The following is a 14547-nucleotide window of genomic DNA, read 5'->3' as shown; positions in this document are numbered from 1 at the left end:
AGGGCTGTGGTCATCAGCTCTGGTGGGGACTTTGCTCTGGCAACTGCTGGCTGAACTGGTAATAAATAACAGTCTGGAGGTACATGCTTACACTTGGTAAGTATCTCCCGACAGAAGCACTCCAAATGTTGGTTTTTATTTTTATTATGTTCTGTTACTTTTCACTGTTCACCTACCGATTGGGATATCTCCTCTGGGTGTCCTGTACTTTATTCTGTTGAGCACAATTAATATCACATAGTGCTGTCATAAAACTAACATTGAGTTGTGGTCAAGGTTAAAAATGAATGAGTTTACTGAGTGCACATAATGAATTGGTACTGAAGAGTCTTTCCTCTTCTGTTTCTCTCGTTCTTTCTCATAAAAGCAAGGACCTTTTTGTTTTAGAAAAACATGAAGGTACTAGCAAAGCCTCAGTTGCTGTAATAAGCATTCACACGGAAGAGGTTGGCTTTTATTAGAGCAGTAGAGTTGGTGGCATAGATGGAGGGAATTCCTAAAGATTTGTAGCCAATTTATCTCATAGCCTATACAGAAAATGGAGATTTATGAATGTTCAGTTGTGGCAAGCAACATTCAGTTTTTCTTCCTCTGATGCTAACTCTTAGAACACAAAATTCCTTATTAAAAAAAGGGCTGGTGAGAGGCTTGGAACACAAGCCCTGTGAGGAATGACAGGAAGTTGGGGTTGTTTAGCCTGGAGAAAAGGAGACTCAGAGGTGACCTTATCACTCTCTACAACTTCCTGAAAGGTGGTTGTAGTCAGGTGGGGATTGGTCTCTTTGTCCAGGCAGCAACTGACAAAACAAGAGGACACAGTCTTAACCTGTGCCAGGGGAAGTTTAGGTTGGATATTAGGAAAAAGTTTTTTACAGAAAGGATGATAAAGTACTGGGATGGTCCATCCAGAGAGGTGGTAGACTCACTGTCCCTGGATGTGTTTTAAAAAAGACTGGATGTGGCACTTGGTGCCATGGTTTAGCTGGGGTGTTAGGACTGGGTTGAACTTGGTGACCTTGAAGGTCTCTTCCAACCTAGTGATAGTGAGTCTGCAATTTGGCCAGATATGTTCTACCAGTTTTTTCATTCTACAGTTTAAAATGGGGTTGAATTAAGTCTTTTGACTTGTTTTTCGTTTTGTGCTCTTATCACTATGACTCTTGGACTTTTGCCTATTTTCACGTGATTTTTTTTCCCATCCAGCTACCTACAGATCCTGGTCTGCTTAGCTTCCAAGTTTAGACGATGTCAGGTGCTTTCAGTCCTGTATAGTAAAAGTGCATAAAATAGAGCACTGTTTTGTAACCCTGACTTGATATTTCAGAGGAGGAAATTAATATTATTGAGGAAGGCAATATTTACTTTAGATTTTTTTTTCTGTGAATAGGAGAATTGTTGAGTTACTGAGCTTGTGCATTTGTCTTGGGAGAAGTGTGTATGTGTGAGGTGGTGGGATATAGATAAAAATCTGTAAATATTTGTATGCATATGTGGTGCACACTTTGGATAGAGAAATATATTTCAACAGTATCTAAAGGCTTTTTCAGATGAAATAGAGCCTTTGCTGGAATTAATTCTGAATTCCTATTTCTCTTTTCTCATTCTTTTTAGTTGTGTTTTTTAACCATAACAAGTTGGTTGTGGCATTCTTTTTTTTTTTCTTTTTTTTTTTTTTTTGTATCCTCACAATTGGAATTGTTATCAATAGATGCAGTTGTTGTGATTCATAGTTTTTTAGACAATTAATTGAGATTGTGTGTGTGGAGGGAAACCAATTAATCTGTTGTCTCCATAATCCTCTGTGCTACATTAAATAAATCAATTTTCCTTCTTTTTCAAATGCATACACTGGTTCCTTGAACTAGCATCTGCTAACTTGGTTTAGTCATTGAAGATACTGTCTGAAGCATACATGTGGTTTGGCAAAGTTAATATGTATAGAAAAACACAAATTTTTTTGTGCTGCGAAGTGTATAGCACTTGTTCAGTACGCATGCTACCACATGGTAGCACTTCAAAACAGATAAATTATTGCATCAAAAATACTACCCACATTAATAGCGGTCCTATAAAAGGAATATTTTGGTTGTTTTTCAGTATATTTTGACCAGATTAACCAAAATTTGCTGTGTTCATATTGCTAGTTAAATTCAGAGAAGTGTTAGCACAGAAACTAGATGCTGTCTCTTATGATGGACTTCTACGTCCCTTGGACAGTAGGCCTAGTCTTGACTAAATTTTAGGTAGCTTTACTTCAGCTGTCTTCTGGGTGCTCAGCATTCTTTGAGGAAACAATATTCACCCTCAGATTCATTCTCCTTGAGGGTATCTTTGTGAGGAGGCTGTAGAAGTTTTGGGAGCAGTAAAGGTGCACTTTGTTCTTGAACCAGTGACCTGCCCTCCTGAAGGCACATGCAACTTCTGCTCTTTGAGCACAGTTAAAGGACAAATTTGGGAAACGTGAGGCAAACAGTAAGTTGTGAGTGGCAGACCAAAGGCTACACAGATGCTAGCAGTTTGTAGCTTAGAGTTGGTTGTTACTTCTTTTGTACAGGGTCCACTGCAGCAAGCTTGGTGATGAACAGCATAAAACCAGTCAGTGTATGGCACCTAACACTGGTACAGAGTCCTTCCATTTCAATGGGGCATGGCTTTTTAGGAGGCATGTGGATTGCTGCTCTTAAAATCAAATTTCTTAAGGTGTATCAACTTAAATTATCTTTTGGAAATTAAGGCCTTGAGCCAGTGAGGTGTCATCAAATATATTGCCTCCAGGCCACTATTGATCACATGGGTTTCACTTGTCACAGTAGTTACTGATAGTCTGAATGTGGCCAGGCTGAAATGCATCTCCTCTGATGATAACGATAACTATTTAAGGACTGAATTTCAGTAATATGCATATGTGATCCCATGAGAGGTGAATGCTATTGAATTTTTCTTGGTAAAGAAATAATTTAGTAATAAATAAGCTTGCATTATTTGCCAGTTGTTTTTGAACTCTAGGGTTTTAGATTGTTTGCATTTTAGAATAGTGATGGACCTTTTTTCAATGCTGCAGCTGATTTGACCTATTCTGAAATTAGGTTTTCAAATAGTGAAATTACTGACCAGATATTTTAAGGTATAGAAAATGTGGCTCAATTGTCTCAGTGTTGAATGGGCCATTACATCAGGGTTCAATTCTTTGTCTTGCATCTGATATATTATGTATTTTTTCTTTTGGTTGTGTTTTTTTGGTTTGGTTTGGTTTGGTTTTTTTTGAGGGTGTGTTTTGTTGGTAAGGTAGGGTATATATAAAGTAGATATATATAAAGTTTCTAATATTGGCAGTACTTTCTAGAAAAGGAAAATGTCTTTATGTTATTCTATTATTTTTAAAAATCTTTTATAATATCTATTAAAACAAATTACTGTAATAGGGTTTACTGTCACAATTTTTCAGTCAAGGCATTTTGGTAATACAAATCCACCCAAGTCAGTAATTTTCAAACAAAACCTCATATTGTATAGTTTTGCACTTTGTTTGCTTTATCCAAATTACAGTAATGCTTTCTAGCTCCCTTAATTCCCTCCCCCCGCCCATTTGTTTGCGAACTAAGAAAAAAATTGTCATTTTAGAGGAAGGAGGTGGTGTTTTTTAATATTAAGGAAAGAGAGAATCTTCTAAAAAAATTTAATAATCTGAAAATCTCGGAAAGGTGCTCAGGAGGGGGTTGATGGCTCAGGAGAAAGAGTTTGCACATTCTGAGTGCAAGCAGCACCTCTGGGAAGTGCAGGCATGGCTATTGGCTTTCCTCATCGTAAGGATATCCCTGAACAAATAGTTTGTCTTAAAACGTAGGTACACTGTCTAAATGTAAGGGAGAAGGAGGCAGCATCCTGGTCTGGCTATTCCACTGCCATTTTCTTTGCTTACCTCAGTTCTGGGTGCTGTTAGACTAATTGGCTCTTTCAGTGTCAGCTTTGCAAAGTGGCTTTGGAGGGACTGTGACACAAAACAGTGAATTCATTAGAAAAAGTGCACAACTGTCCCAAATGCTAGCAGATTGAGTAATTAATAGAAGGAGAGAGGGAGCTCTTGCCCAGTCTATGCTAAGCTGCTAGGTAAAAAGATGACGTTCTGTAGATTGGGCAAAGGATGTAAAGAAACAGTGGTAACGGTATCAACAAAAGCAGCTTGGGGGCTGTTATCCATTTGTGCAAGTTGGCAGCTTGTTGGAGCTATCTAGCTACTAATACATGTTATAAAATATATATGTTTGGTTAAAAGAGTTTCCATTTCTCCCTGGTGGGGACTGCATCATGTTTTAATTTCTGCAGTTGTTTTCCCAAGGCAAAGATGTTAGCTATTGATGCTTTATTGGTTCTTTGACATTTTTTCCACTATTGCCTTCATTATCATCTAACTGCTAACAGTCATGAGAGGAGGAATTGCTGACATGAAATCTGGATGGTTTTCAGTGAGTCCTTTTTCTTCTGGATAGTATCTCTTGTGTCGCGTTACATCTCTTACATGTTGCTGGGTGTACTGTGTTTAAGAAAAGTGCTTGTCCTGGAACTTGGTTACCATTTAGCTCTCAGAACATTTTTGAGAGCACGGTATGTCTTTATTCAAGTTTATCAAATATCTGGATGTTTTCCTGCTCTTGAATGTTACACTTCTCAAGGTGGAAATTATCTGGATGTATCAGCCACATGATTTCATAGGAATCTATGTCTAAGTAGCTTTTTCCCATCATTACATGACCACCTCTACTTTGAGAGTGTCCACCATCACAAGAGAATTGCCACTGCAAGAAGTCTAGCTCAGCTATCTCAAAAGTCCACATTTAATTTAATTTAATTTAATTTAATTATCACAAAATCCTTTATCTGTTTCAGCTGCTTTTGAAGATCCTTTCTAGTTTTTCCTCTTAATGACTTCATTTTGCTACAAAGGATCTAACTATAATTTCATTTTTAGCATGTTGTAGCAAGTCATGTGCGAAAGAAGTCATTCTTGCTTTCTACACAGATATACCTTTGAAAAGCTTTTTTTAACCAAAAGAGTTTATTCCAGCTACATTTAATAACTGGATATACTTTTTCAATTCAAAATCATGTTTACATGAGTAGTCTTTTAGTTTGTTTTAGAGGAGGTCTGTGTTCTTGTTTTAATTATAAAATTTAGAAACTTACCATTTTCACCTCCAAAAAAATCCACAAAAACTTAAAGTTTAAGGACTGAGCCTCTTTGACAAACTAGATCTTTGCTTTTGAGCTAAACACTGAGATGCAAAAGCATTGGGCTCTGGGTAAGTAGCTTCATTCAGCCTGGCCTCTGTTTCTGGAAGTAGTACAATGAGCTTGCTTAGGTCTGGCAAGGGGAAAGGTTTTCATTCTGCCTTGGAAATAGCTGTTTGCTCAATTGTGCAGGCTGCCCTGAAGAGTGTAGAGGCACCTCCAGATTTGCCTTGGTTTAGAGACACCCACATCAAGCAGGTCTCCCCTTCACTGGCTGTTAGAGCATTTCAGAACAAAGCCTGGGTGGTTTTGCTATGTTAGTTTTAGGATGCTGTATTATCATGGCCCTGGATGAAACACAAATTTCAAGTAATTCCTGTTAAGATAGGATGGTATAGAATGCAATCACCAGCATATACTGATAGAAGTCTGCAAGGGTTTCTTTAAGTGTATGTAGGTTACTTCAAAACAACAGTCAGTCAGATATGGCAATTTAATGAAAAGGCAATTGAAGAAGACTGCAGAATGTAGTTTGTGCTGCAAGGGTGAGTGATAAGTTGGAAAAATATTTGTCCAGTCTTGAAGAATGTCTGCTGATATGTTTAAATAATATGTGCGGATTTTTTTTCCCCCTTTGAAAGGATATGAAGTGGGGTCTGAGAATGTAGCACATTCTATGGCTAATTAATTTGTGTTTCTTTCTTTTATAATGAATATCATATTTGCATCAGTACAAGGAGAAGCCTTGAAAAAAATTGCCAAAAATGAACACATGGGGGATGTGTGTGTGTGTTATCTTTGTAATTTTTGCAGCTGCAGACAAAACTTAAGGATTGTGTAGTGTTGTTGCATTTGATTTCCTATGAGTTGGCTCCGAATATTGGTTCATCTGATAATCACACTTGATTTCTCTTTCCTGAAATTTAACCAGTAGGCACAGTATCTGTCTGTTTAAAAGGTCTGATAAGCGATAAAATGTGTTGTTCTGTTTGATGGGATTATGTTAAATATTCCTGAACAGAACTCTGTTCCATGAAGGTGATCTGTTTGAATGAAGCATTTAATTTTTGTGTTGGTTCAATGAAACATTACAGCTGCTGGTGTGAAAAGCCTTAAAAAAATATGTTCTCTACTGTTTATGGTAACTTGCTGTATTTAGATATATGTGTATTATAAAAAATAATATGAACGTGCATGCATCCTTTGCATTTATATACACCTAAAAAGAAGAAGCAGTGGTGAAAATTGGAAATAAAATGCAATCAAAACTATCTAACAGCTATAGCTAGTTCCCCAAGCTCTGATACTGAAAATGTAGCTTTATGTTGTGTAAAAGACATAGTTTATAATCTTTTCCATATATTCATTAAATAATTCTCCTTTTGATTCCAAAAGTTACCTAATTCCAGACAGTATTGCAACTTAAATCACAGTAAGTCTTTGTTACTAAATGGTAAAATGTTACTGCTTAATGAAACCCAGTATCAGAATTTTTTTTTTTTTTTATGAATGCAGAAGGTAATGCACACTGTAAATGACATGTAACAGTTTGTTGATCACTTTAGCAATTAATTACAGCTGAAAAAAGTCTGCTTACTCAGGCTGGTCTTACTCTCATTCTCTGAGGAAACTTTGGATTTTAGTGAAGACAGTCCAGTGAGTAAACACATTTTTAGGTAGTTGCAAAAATGAAAATAAAATACAACATACTCATTTAATATCAAGCTTTCTCTTTAAATAGTACTGATTGTGTAAGTTTACTTTTTTAACATGCTTTTTATTTAATCCAGTCCAATACCAGATGGAAATGATGCGAAGCCTGCGCCATGTAAACATTGATCATCTTCACGTTGGCTGGTACCAGTCCACATACTATGGCTCTTTTGTCACCCGTGCCCTCCTGGACTCCCAGTTCAGTTACCAGCATGCAATTGAGGAGTCTGTAGTTCTCATTTACGGTTAGTATGAGGTTTCCTTTATTACTCTTTTCCCCTCTTAATATTATTACTACTATTTTTGTATTCTGTCTTTTGCCTGTAAGAGTAGCCTGGCAGGCCTTTTCGAGTAAATACCAACCCTGTGTCTACGGCAGCCTCAGCAGCAGCTAAGTCTAGACAGGGTTTCCTTCTTTCTGTTTATTTTTCTTGCTATCAGAGCCCTGATGTGTACGTTTTGGAATGCTGGAGTAGCTGCTTCATTTTTATTCCTTCATCTCCCCTCCCTCGTGGAAGGGGCTGGTGGAACCCGACCAGATGTCTAACAAACCCCGCTTGCTAGCGTGTCTGGCTCTGTACGTGACTGACCAATCATCACACGAATTGCCAAGTTTTTTTAATACCTCTGACAGAAGCATACAAAACCTGGACTGTTTCTTAGCACAAAGATTTTTTTCTTTTCTGCCTATTTAATGGTGTTTCCTCAAGCTCTCCAGACCAGATGTTCTGTGCTGTATCAGAACCGTAGGCAATTTAACAGCTTTATAGCCTCCCCCTCCCCAAACACTCACAGTTTGCCATATCTGGCAGACTTGCATATAGTTTCCAGCTGAGAAGTAAATGTAACGTCCTGAGTATCTGTCAGAAAAAATACTAATGAATACGATCAATCTTATGAGCTGCCCCAAAATTGTTTCAGTATGTTAACAATTGGATTACAGTAAAGAACAAGTTGTTAAAGTATACTTATATTGGCTGGAAACATTGCATCATCAGACCTTGATGAATTTTCCACTTGTTTCAGTCTATTTTGGTTTTCATTTTATCACCGATTGCTAAAAGTTTTACTGTGTTAAGTTTCAGACAACATGAATGTTAACACGGCTTTTATTCTCGTGTTGGCATGCTTCAGCTGTTATCATGCTGCAAGTGTTAAGCTTCTTTGTCCAAGGAATGTAACAGTTTGTTTAGAAAATTTCCCCCTAAATTCAGCAGAATATGTCAAGGCAAAACAAATCTTTGTATATACCAGTTACATTGTCATGCACAAAGCAGTGTGGCAGCTTGATTTGAATTAGCTTATTGCTACTCTAAAATTACTTTCTTTTCATATAAAATGTTGTTTAATGAATATTTTAATTTGCTGCAGAATGACTGGAAGGAAGAATCTTTATTTAAATGAGGTCACTCTTACATAAGTTCTGTGGATAATTCATATGAAAAAAGGAAATATGAATTGGACCTTTAATGGGGAAATAATACAAATAGAATGGATCAAGATTGCCCCCAAGTTCTCCAAATTAAGTTTACTAATTGGAATCACTTTATATTGTTGGTTGTATTTTACATAGCAGTGCAGTAGGACTGCCTCTGCTATAGTGTCTTTTCTGTGTTTGTTGTCTTAATTTTCTTTTCACTAGGACTACTTAGTAATTTTCCTCCTGTTTATGTCATTCAGATATTTAAAAAGAAAAAGGCAGTCTGGGTTTGGTAATAATAGGCTTCCTTCCATTTTTAATAATAGATCCCATTAAGACTGCCCAAGGGTCTTTGTCACTGAAGGCGTATAGGCTGACTCCCAAATTGATGGAAGTTTGCAAGGAAAAAGACTTTTCTCCAGAAGCGTAAGTAACTTCAAATAATGTTTTCTCATAGGGCTTGCTGAGTTATTGAGGTGCAGAACGGTACCTGGGATTATGGAATGCTGTATTTTAAAATCTCGTGTAACAGTGTGTGCTGGGGAAAACGAGCCTCTATGGGCTGTGGCAGTCATGCAGTAGCACAGTGGGCTGAGGAGGTCTGAAAGGCTGGCCGGGCATTTCCAGAAGTGGGGGCATCCAAACTGGGTTTGGGGCTAGTCAGAGGGTGTGCTGTGAGGACCACGGAGCAGATAGCTGTACATGGGAAGAGAGCCAAAAACAGAGGAAAAAAAATGGGGGAGGGAAATAGATGATCTGTCTTTAAGCTCTTTTTTCCCCAGAATTAAAATGGAACAGGTATTCTGGAATAGCTGTCCCAGTGTATTTGTTCCAAATTAACTCCCCATGTGGACACCATCTTCTGGAGTAAAGTGGGATAATTACTCTGTTTCAAAAGATTAGCTACTTGTTACAGATGTAGGCCTTAGCATCCTTTGCCTCCAACTGCTTGGTGTTCAATAGCAAAAGCACAAACCACTTGTTAAAATCACTTTGTTGAGGAAAAATGTATTCATTTCATTGCTTGGTGTCTTAAACTGTAATGATGAGCAAACAAATCTGTGATCAGTCAAAAAAAAATAGGGGAGGTGGAGGCAAAAAGCAAATGTTTTTGTTCCAAAATCCAGTATGAATCTAAAGAAGTTAAGGCTCTATTTCTGTAGAAACTTCTAAATCATGCTTTTATATCCATATTTTATGAAACGTATTACTGTCTACTTTATTTACTTTATTATAAAGCACAGCAATAGTTTTTTATGTGTATATTGTAAAAATGCACACTAAAAATTTATGTTTTAATATTCACCACAGAATTGAATTATTCCAAAACATACAATATTTTGTGAATCTACTTTTTTGGTCAGTAAAATTTTTACTTATTCAGCTGTTGGGAAAATTGTTCTTCATTGTAGTAGTTATGATATTTAAAGGTATTTTAGTATCATGAGGTAACGAACTGTTTAGTTCTGCTCAAGAAACGCTGATGGCAGGAAAATCAGTAAACTATTTTGGAAGGGGCAGAGTTAATCCTGTCAGTACAGTCTCTTGCTAGAGGCTTTTTCATGTAGGTAATCTATTAACAAGCAAGGCAGCTGCTTGTCTTCTGAGAATTTTTCCTAGAGTAGCTTTTCCTAGTCTTTGTAAATGTGAGGTTTTGCCATGCAAATGCTTTCTTAACAAAACTTGACTCTTGTTTAATTGTGGAACTATGAAAATCAAGAATTTTTACAAAACTGTTGTTTGTTGGAGCAACAATTCAACCAAGAGAATAAGAGAGATACTATTTATATTAGTAAATATTCCATAACTTTTTTTACAGCTTGAAAAAAGCAAATATTGCATATGAAAACATGTTTGAAGAAGTGCCTATTGTTATTAAGAATTCATACCTGATCAATGTGATGTTGTGGGAACTGGAAAAGAAATCCGCAGTAGCCGATAGACATGAGTTGCTCAGTCTGGCTAGCAGGTATGTACTTGTTACAATAATAGATGTACTTTTATTCGCTTTCCCAAACCACAGTTTAACACCTTGGGTGAAATCCCAGTCTCATTACAGTCCATGGAAGCTTTGCCTTGACTTTTAATGGGGTTAACACTTTACCCTTCAAGTTCTTTTGCTGAAGGAAAAACTGCATGGAAAAACTGTAGCATTAGATTCAAGGACTAAATTCAGTCTCTTAATAGTCACATACTTGCAGTGCTTGAAATGTATAAATGTTTCAGAAGAGTGTGTTTTTTTGAGAAAATATGGGCACTCAGAAAATTCAGGCAAATAGATCTATAAAAAATAGGTTTTTTAAAATATTTTATTAGTAATTGCATAAATTATTTTAATTAAAAAGAAATTGCATTTCTTTTATTTTGGTAGCAGGATGAATTTGAAAATGAAATAATAAAGGCTTTGAGAAACTGGCAAAAAATGCCACTGATTGTCATGACAGACAGCATTCATGACGTCAGAAATTGTTTTAAGAGTTTCTAAAATGATCTTCTCATAACTTTGTCTAGGAATAACTTTTTCTTCTTGCAGTACTTTGCCCTGAAATATACTTTTTATAACAAAGTAGACATGACTTCTAGCAGTATGATCAAAAATTTGGCGGTATTTAAATCTTACACAACACAATACAGTTGGATTATTATTGGGCTGACCAAAATAACGAGATACACAAAATAATGCAGTATCTTGTTGCATGTAGAAGCTAGGCTGTATTCTTTAATAGGTTTTTGGGGTAAAATACTTCACTTTGGCATCAAGCTATTGTCTGCCAAGATTCTGATCCTAGTGGCCTTTTTTCTTCCTTTTTTCTCCTGCTCCCCTTCCCTTCCCCATCATGTAAGGCTGAAGTTAATGGATATGTATTTCTAGTGGTCCCTATGTTGCCTAAGTTAGCAGAAATTTTCCACTTTCTCTACTTGAGCTTATGTAGATATTCAGAGGGATCTAATAGCTTTTAAAGAAAGTGATCAAGAGAACGGGTATAGGGTTGAACTCTGCTGGGGTATTTACAAATGCCACATGTAATACTTAGTCAGTAATTCTGTCCAGTAAAGTTGTTACTTTGCACATTGGAATTAATGAAGTGAAGAATTCTTGCTGAGATACTCAGCGTGCTTGACTCTGCAGGTGTTCTATAAGCCATTTTCTTTCCATGGTCAAAGATCACAAAGCTTTTCCCATTTGAGGAGAGGGTGAGCCCTGGATGTAGGAGATGACAATGATTTGATTCCTTGAGACCTCCATCACTTTGTGGTGAAAATGAGGACCATGCTGAGGATACAGAAGGTTTCCAGGTGGCCTGGCAGCCTTGCCCTCCATTGATCCTTTGGGTTTCCTCCTGTATAAAGGGCTGTGACTACCTGGCACCCTAGATTTAGTAAGGGCTGTTGCTAGTGACACAATACAGTTCTGGAAATGGAAAGTAATTTGAACAGATCACAAATCACAGCTTTAGGTCTTATGTAGTAACTGTTCTGTGCCACTGTCCTGACTCAAGATAAAAGATAAGAACTGTACAAATTACTTTCCGTTCTGATGTTAAATGTCTGGTGCAAGACAGGCTTTTGTGTTGGTCTTTGTATCAGTAAATGGAATGAGAGGTGAGCAAGAGAAGTACCAGCCCAAAACTAAAAACAGACTTTCCTGGCAGATTTTTGAAGTTCACCTGGTCTCTTTAAGAATGGTTTGAAGGAGAGAAAGTTTTAGAAATTACTCCAGTGGGTTGTTTGAAGGTTTTTGTATGTGTCCTTTGTTTAATATTTGATAGCTGCTTTTAGTTACCAGGCAGGTTACATTCAGTAATATCTTATATTGGTATAACTGGCAAAGCAGGTGGCAAATTAAAGCATTTTAATGCTTGTTTATTCAAGGTTAGGAGACTTGTACTACCAGCTGAAATATTTAGCTAGTTTTTACTTGAATTCAGCTACGAAGATTACTCTGTCAAAACATATATTACCTGAAGTAGGGAGTTCAAACCTCCACTATTCTGGAGTTTTATTTTCACATTTCCTTATTTTTGTCTTTCAGCAGGCTAAAACATTTCAGATAATGACTTAATTTTGGTGCATATCTTCCTCACTTAACTTTGCTGTTGTTGACAGTAACTTCAAAGCTGCTTTTTGGGTTTGGCCTTGTTTTTTGGTTTTTGTCTTAGTTTGTTTTGTTTGATTGTGTGTGGGGTGTTTTTTTGTTTTGTTGTTTTCTTTTGTTTGCTTGAGTTTTTGTGATTTTTTTGTTTGTTTTTATTTTTGTTTGGGTTTTGTTGTTTTATTTCTTTGGCATCTTGGATTTGTTGGGCTTTTGGGGGGCTTCTTTGGTTCCTTGGGAGCATCCCTGAACGTCTGTACTCTCTGAAGCAATGATTTTGGCAATAAAATTATTTACCCATAGTTCCTCTCTTCTGGAGAGTTTGCTTAATCAAGATTCTCACATGTTCAGCCACCCACCTTGTCTGAGTTTAAAACCCTTCCTATTTGAGGTACTGTGTTTGCATCTTAGTATCTTTCTCCATTTGAAGCACATTTGTGATAATTGTATAGAGTAATTTACTTCGTTGGACATAAAGTTGTGTTTCTCTTGTGAAATGCGAATTGACTCAAGTACTCTAGGCAAAGAGGTTGAAGGCAGAGTAGCACAGGGTTAGCAAGTAATAGCAAGTAAAGGCCTTTTACTCAAACAGTTATCCTGCTACCCTTAAGGACCAAAATGTCTTGAAGACCTTGGAGTACTGCCAGTCTTTTGATAGAGACTCAAGAATTAAAATCCTGTCAGATAATGTTCCAGATCTGCAGGGAAATAATTACAACCAACTTTCTCATTCTCATCCATCTCTTCCTTAGTCTATTGATGATCTAGTTTAAATTAAAAAAAGCTTTTTTGTGGTCTAGCTTCATAATAGGGTTGTTCTATAATATCTCAATTTGTCTCAAGCAATTTTTCTAATAGTGTGCGTCAGTAGAAGCAAACATGTGCTGAACACTTACTGCACTAACATCTACTTGGCAGTTTTATTTTTCAAACATCAGATGCAGTATTTTTGCAGAAGTAACAGAAGGGTTTCTTTGGCGTTTAAAAACAATATTAACCTTTACACATTGCACTACTTATTCAAAACTCTCAATGTGCTTAACGGATTATTAAGATAATTATGAAAAGCTCTAATTTGCAGGTGGGGGAACCTGACACAGAGAGAGTAAATGTGTTGCCCAAAGGTACACATCAAAGACAGAAAGGAACTCAAGACTCTTGACTTATATATCTCATTCAAACAAAATCCTCTTAAACAGCACAGGTTGAAGGCAGGCTGAAATGCTGAGACGTAAACAAGTTCTGCTAAGTGGTGGGAACATACCTTACAAATTTTTAATGAAAAAGATGTGCTTTGCCCAGCAGTACTTCTCTAATCCACCCAAAGCTGTTCCCACCGGGAGGAAATTTCTATACAGGATGGCACCTTTCCCAAAAAGCAGTTGCTGAGAGGGGGCCTCAGTGGAGCTGATGGAAGGTGGAAAAAATGAGCAGCAGATCCAGCATTTTCTAACTCTTCCTCTTGCTGTCTCTTGTTCTCATCTTCCTTAGCCATCGTACAAGCAAAATAAAATTAAATAAGTGAGGGGGTCCAATTATGGCAATTGTAGGCAAGTTTAGGGGGCTGTCTTTTTTGCACATCTCCAGCTTCAGGACTGTTATAGCCCAAAAAGCGGTGCCTGCAGCACCGTGACTCGGGTCTCAGAGGAGCAGGGAGACGCGGGCTCGCGGGCTGTGCCAGCTGAGCCCGGGAGCTGCACCTGGGCACAGGCAAAACTAGTGAGCAGCACACGGGCACTGGGAGCCATGGGAACTGCTGCTTCTCTTTAAAGCTTGAGTGTCTGACTTGAAGTTTGATTTTGGGTGTTTCAGACCTCTAGCAAGTGTGTCTGGAGTCCTTTTCTGATTAAAGATGCTGAAGTAAATATGGGCTTCATGTGTAGTTCCCCATTATGAATGCTACAGAAGCGGAGCCAGTTTGAGGTTCTAGTCCCAGCTGCTTGTCTTGTTTCTCCCCACTACCCCCATTTCATCTCTACATCCCTCCCACCCTCAAAGATTTTTATTTCCTCATCTGTTTCAGAATATGGCTGCACAAATAGCTTTTGTGGCATAGTCTGATGGAAAAAGTCAGACTCCCATTCCTCCCTTCCAG

The 14547-nt window shown here is 37.4% G+C and overlaps 1 protein-coding gene across 1 annotated transcript in view; it reads left to right on the top strand.

Annotated features, from left to right (window-relative positions):
- EIF3H (eukaryotic translation initiation factor 3 subunit H) overlaps positions 1-14547 on the top strand; it is an 85949-nt gene that overhangs the window by 60895 nt on the left and 10507 nt on the right. The window contains exons 3-5 of the mRNA XM_053992162.1: positions 7017-7184; positions 8686-8785; positions 10179-10328. Of these exons, the coding sequence (XP_053848137.1) occupies positions 7017-7184; positions 8686-8785; positions 10179-10328 (418 nt within the window). The remainder of the gene's footprint in view (positions 1-7016; positions 7185-8685; positions 8786-10178; positions 10329-14547) is intronic.

Source organism: Vidua macroura, chromosome 1, assembly GCF_024509145.1.
Source record: "Vidua macroura isolate BioBank_ID:100142 chromosome 1, ASM2450914v1, whole genome shotgun sequence".
Lineage (NCBI taxonomy): Eukaryota > Metazoa > Chordata > Aves > Passeriformes > Viduidae > Vidua > Vidua macroura.
Note: the sequence above shows the minus strand (reverse complement) of the source record. Positions and strands in the feature narration are given on the sequence as shown.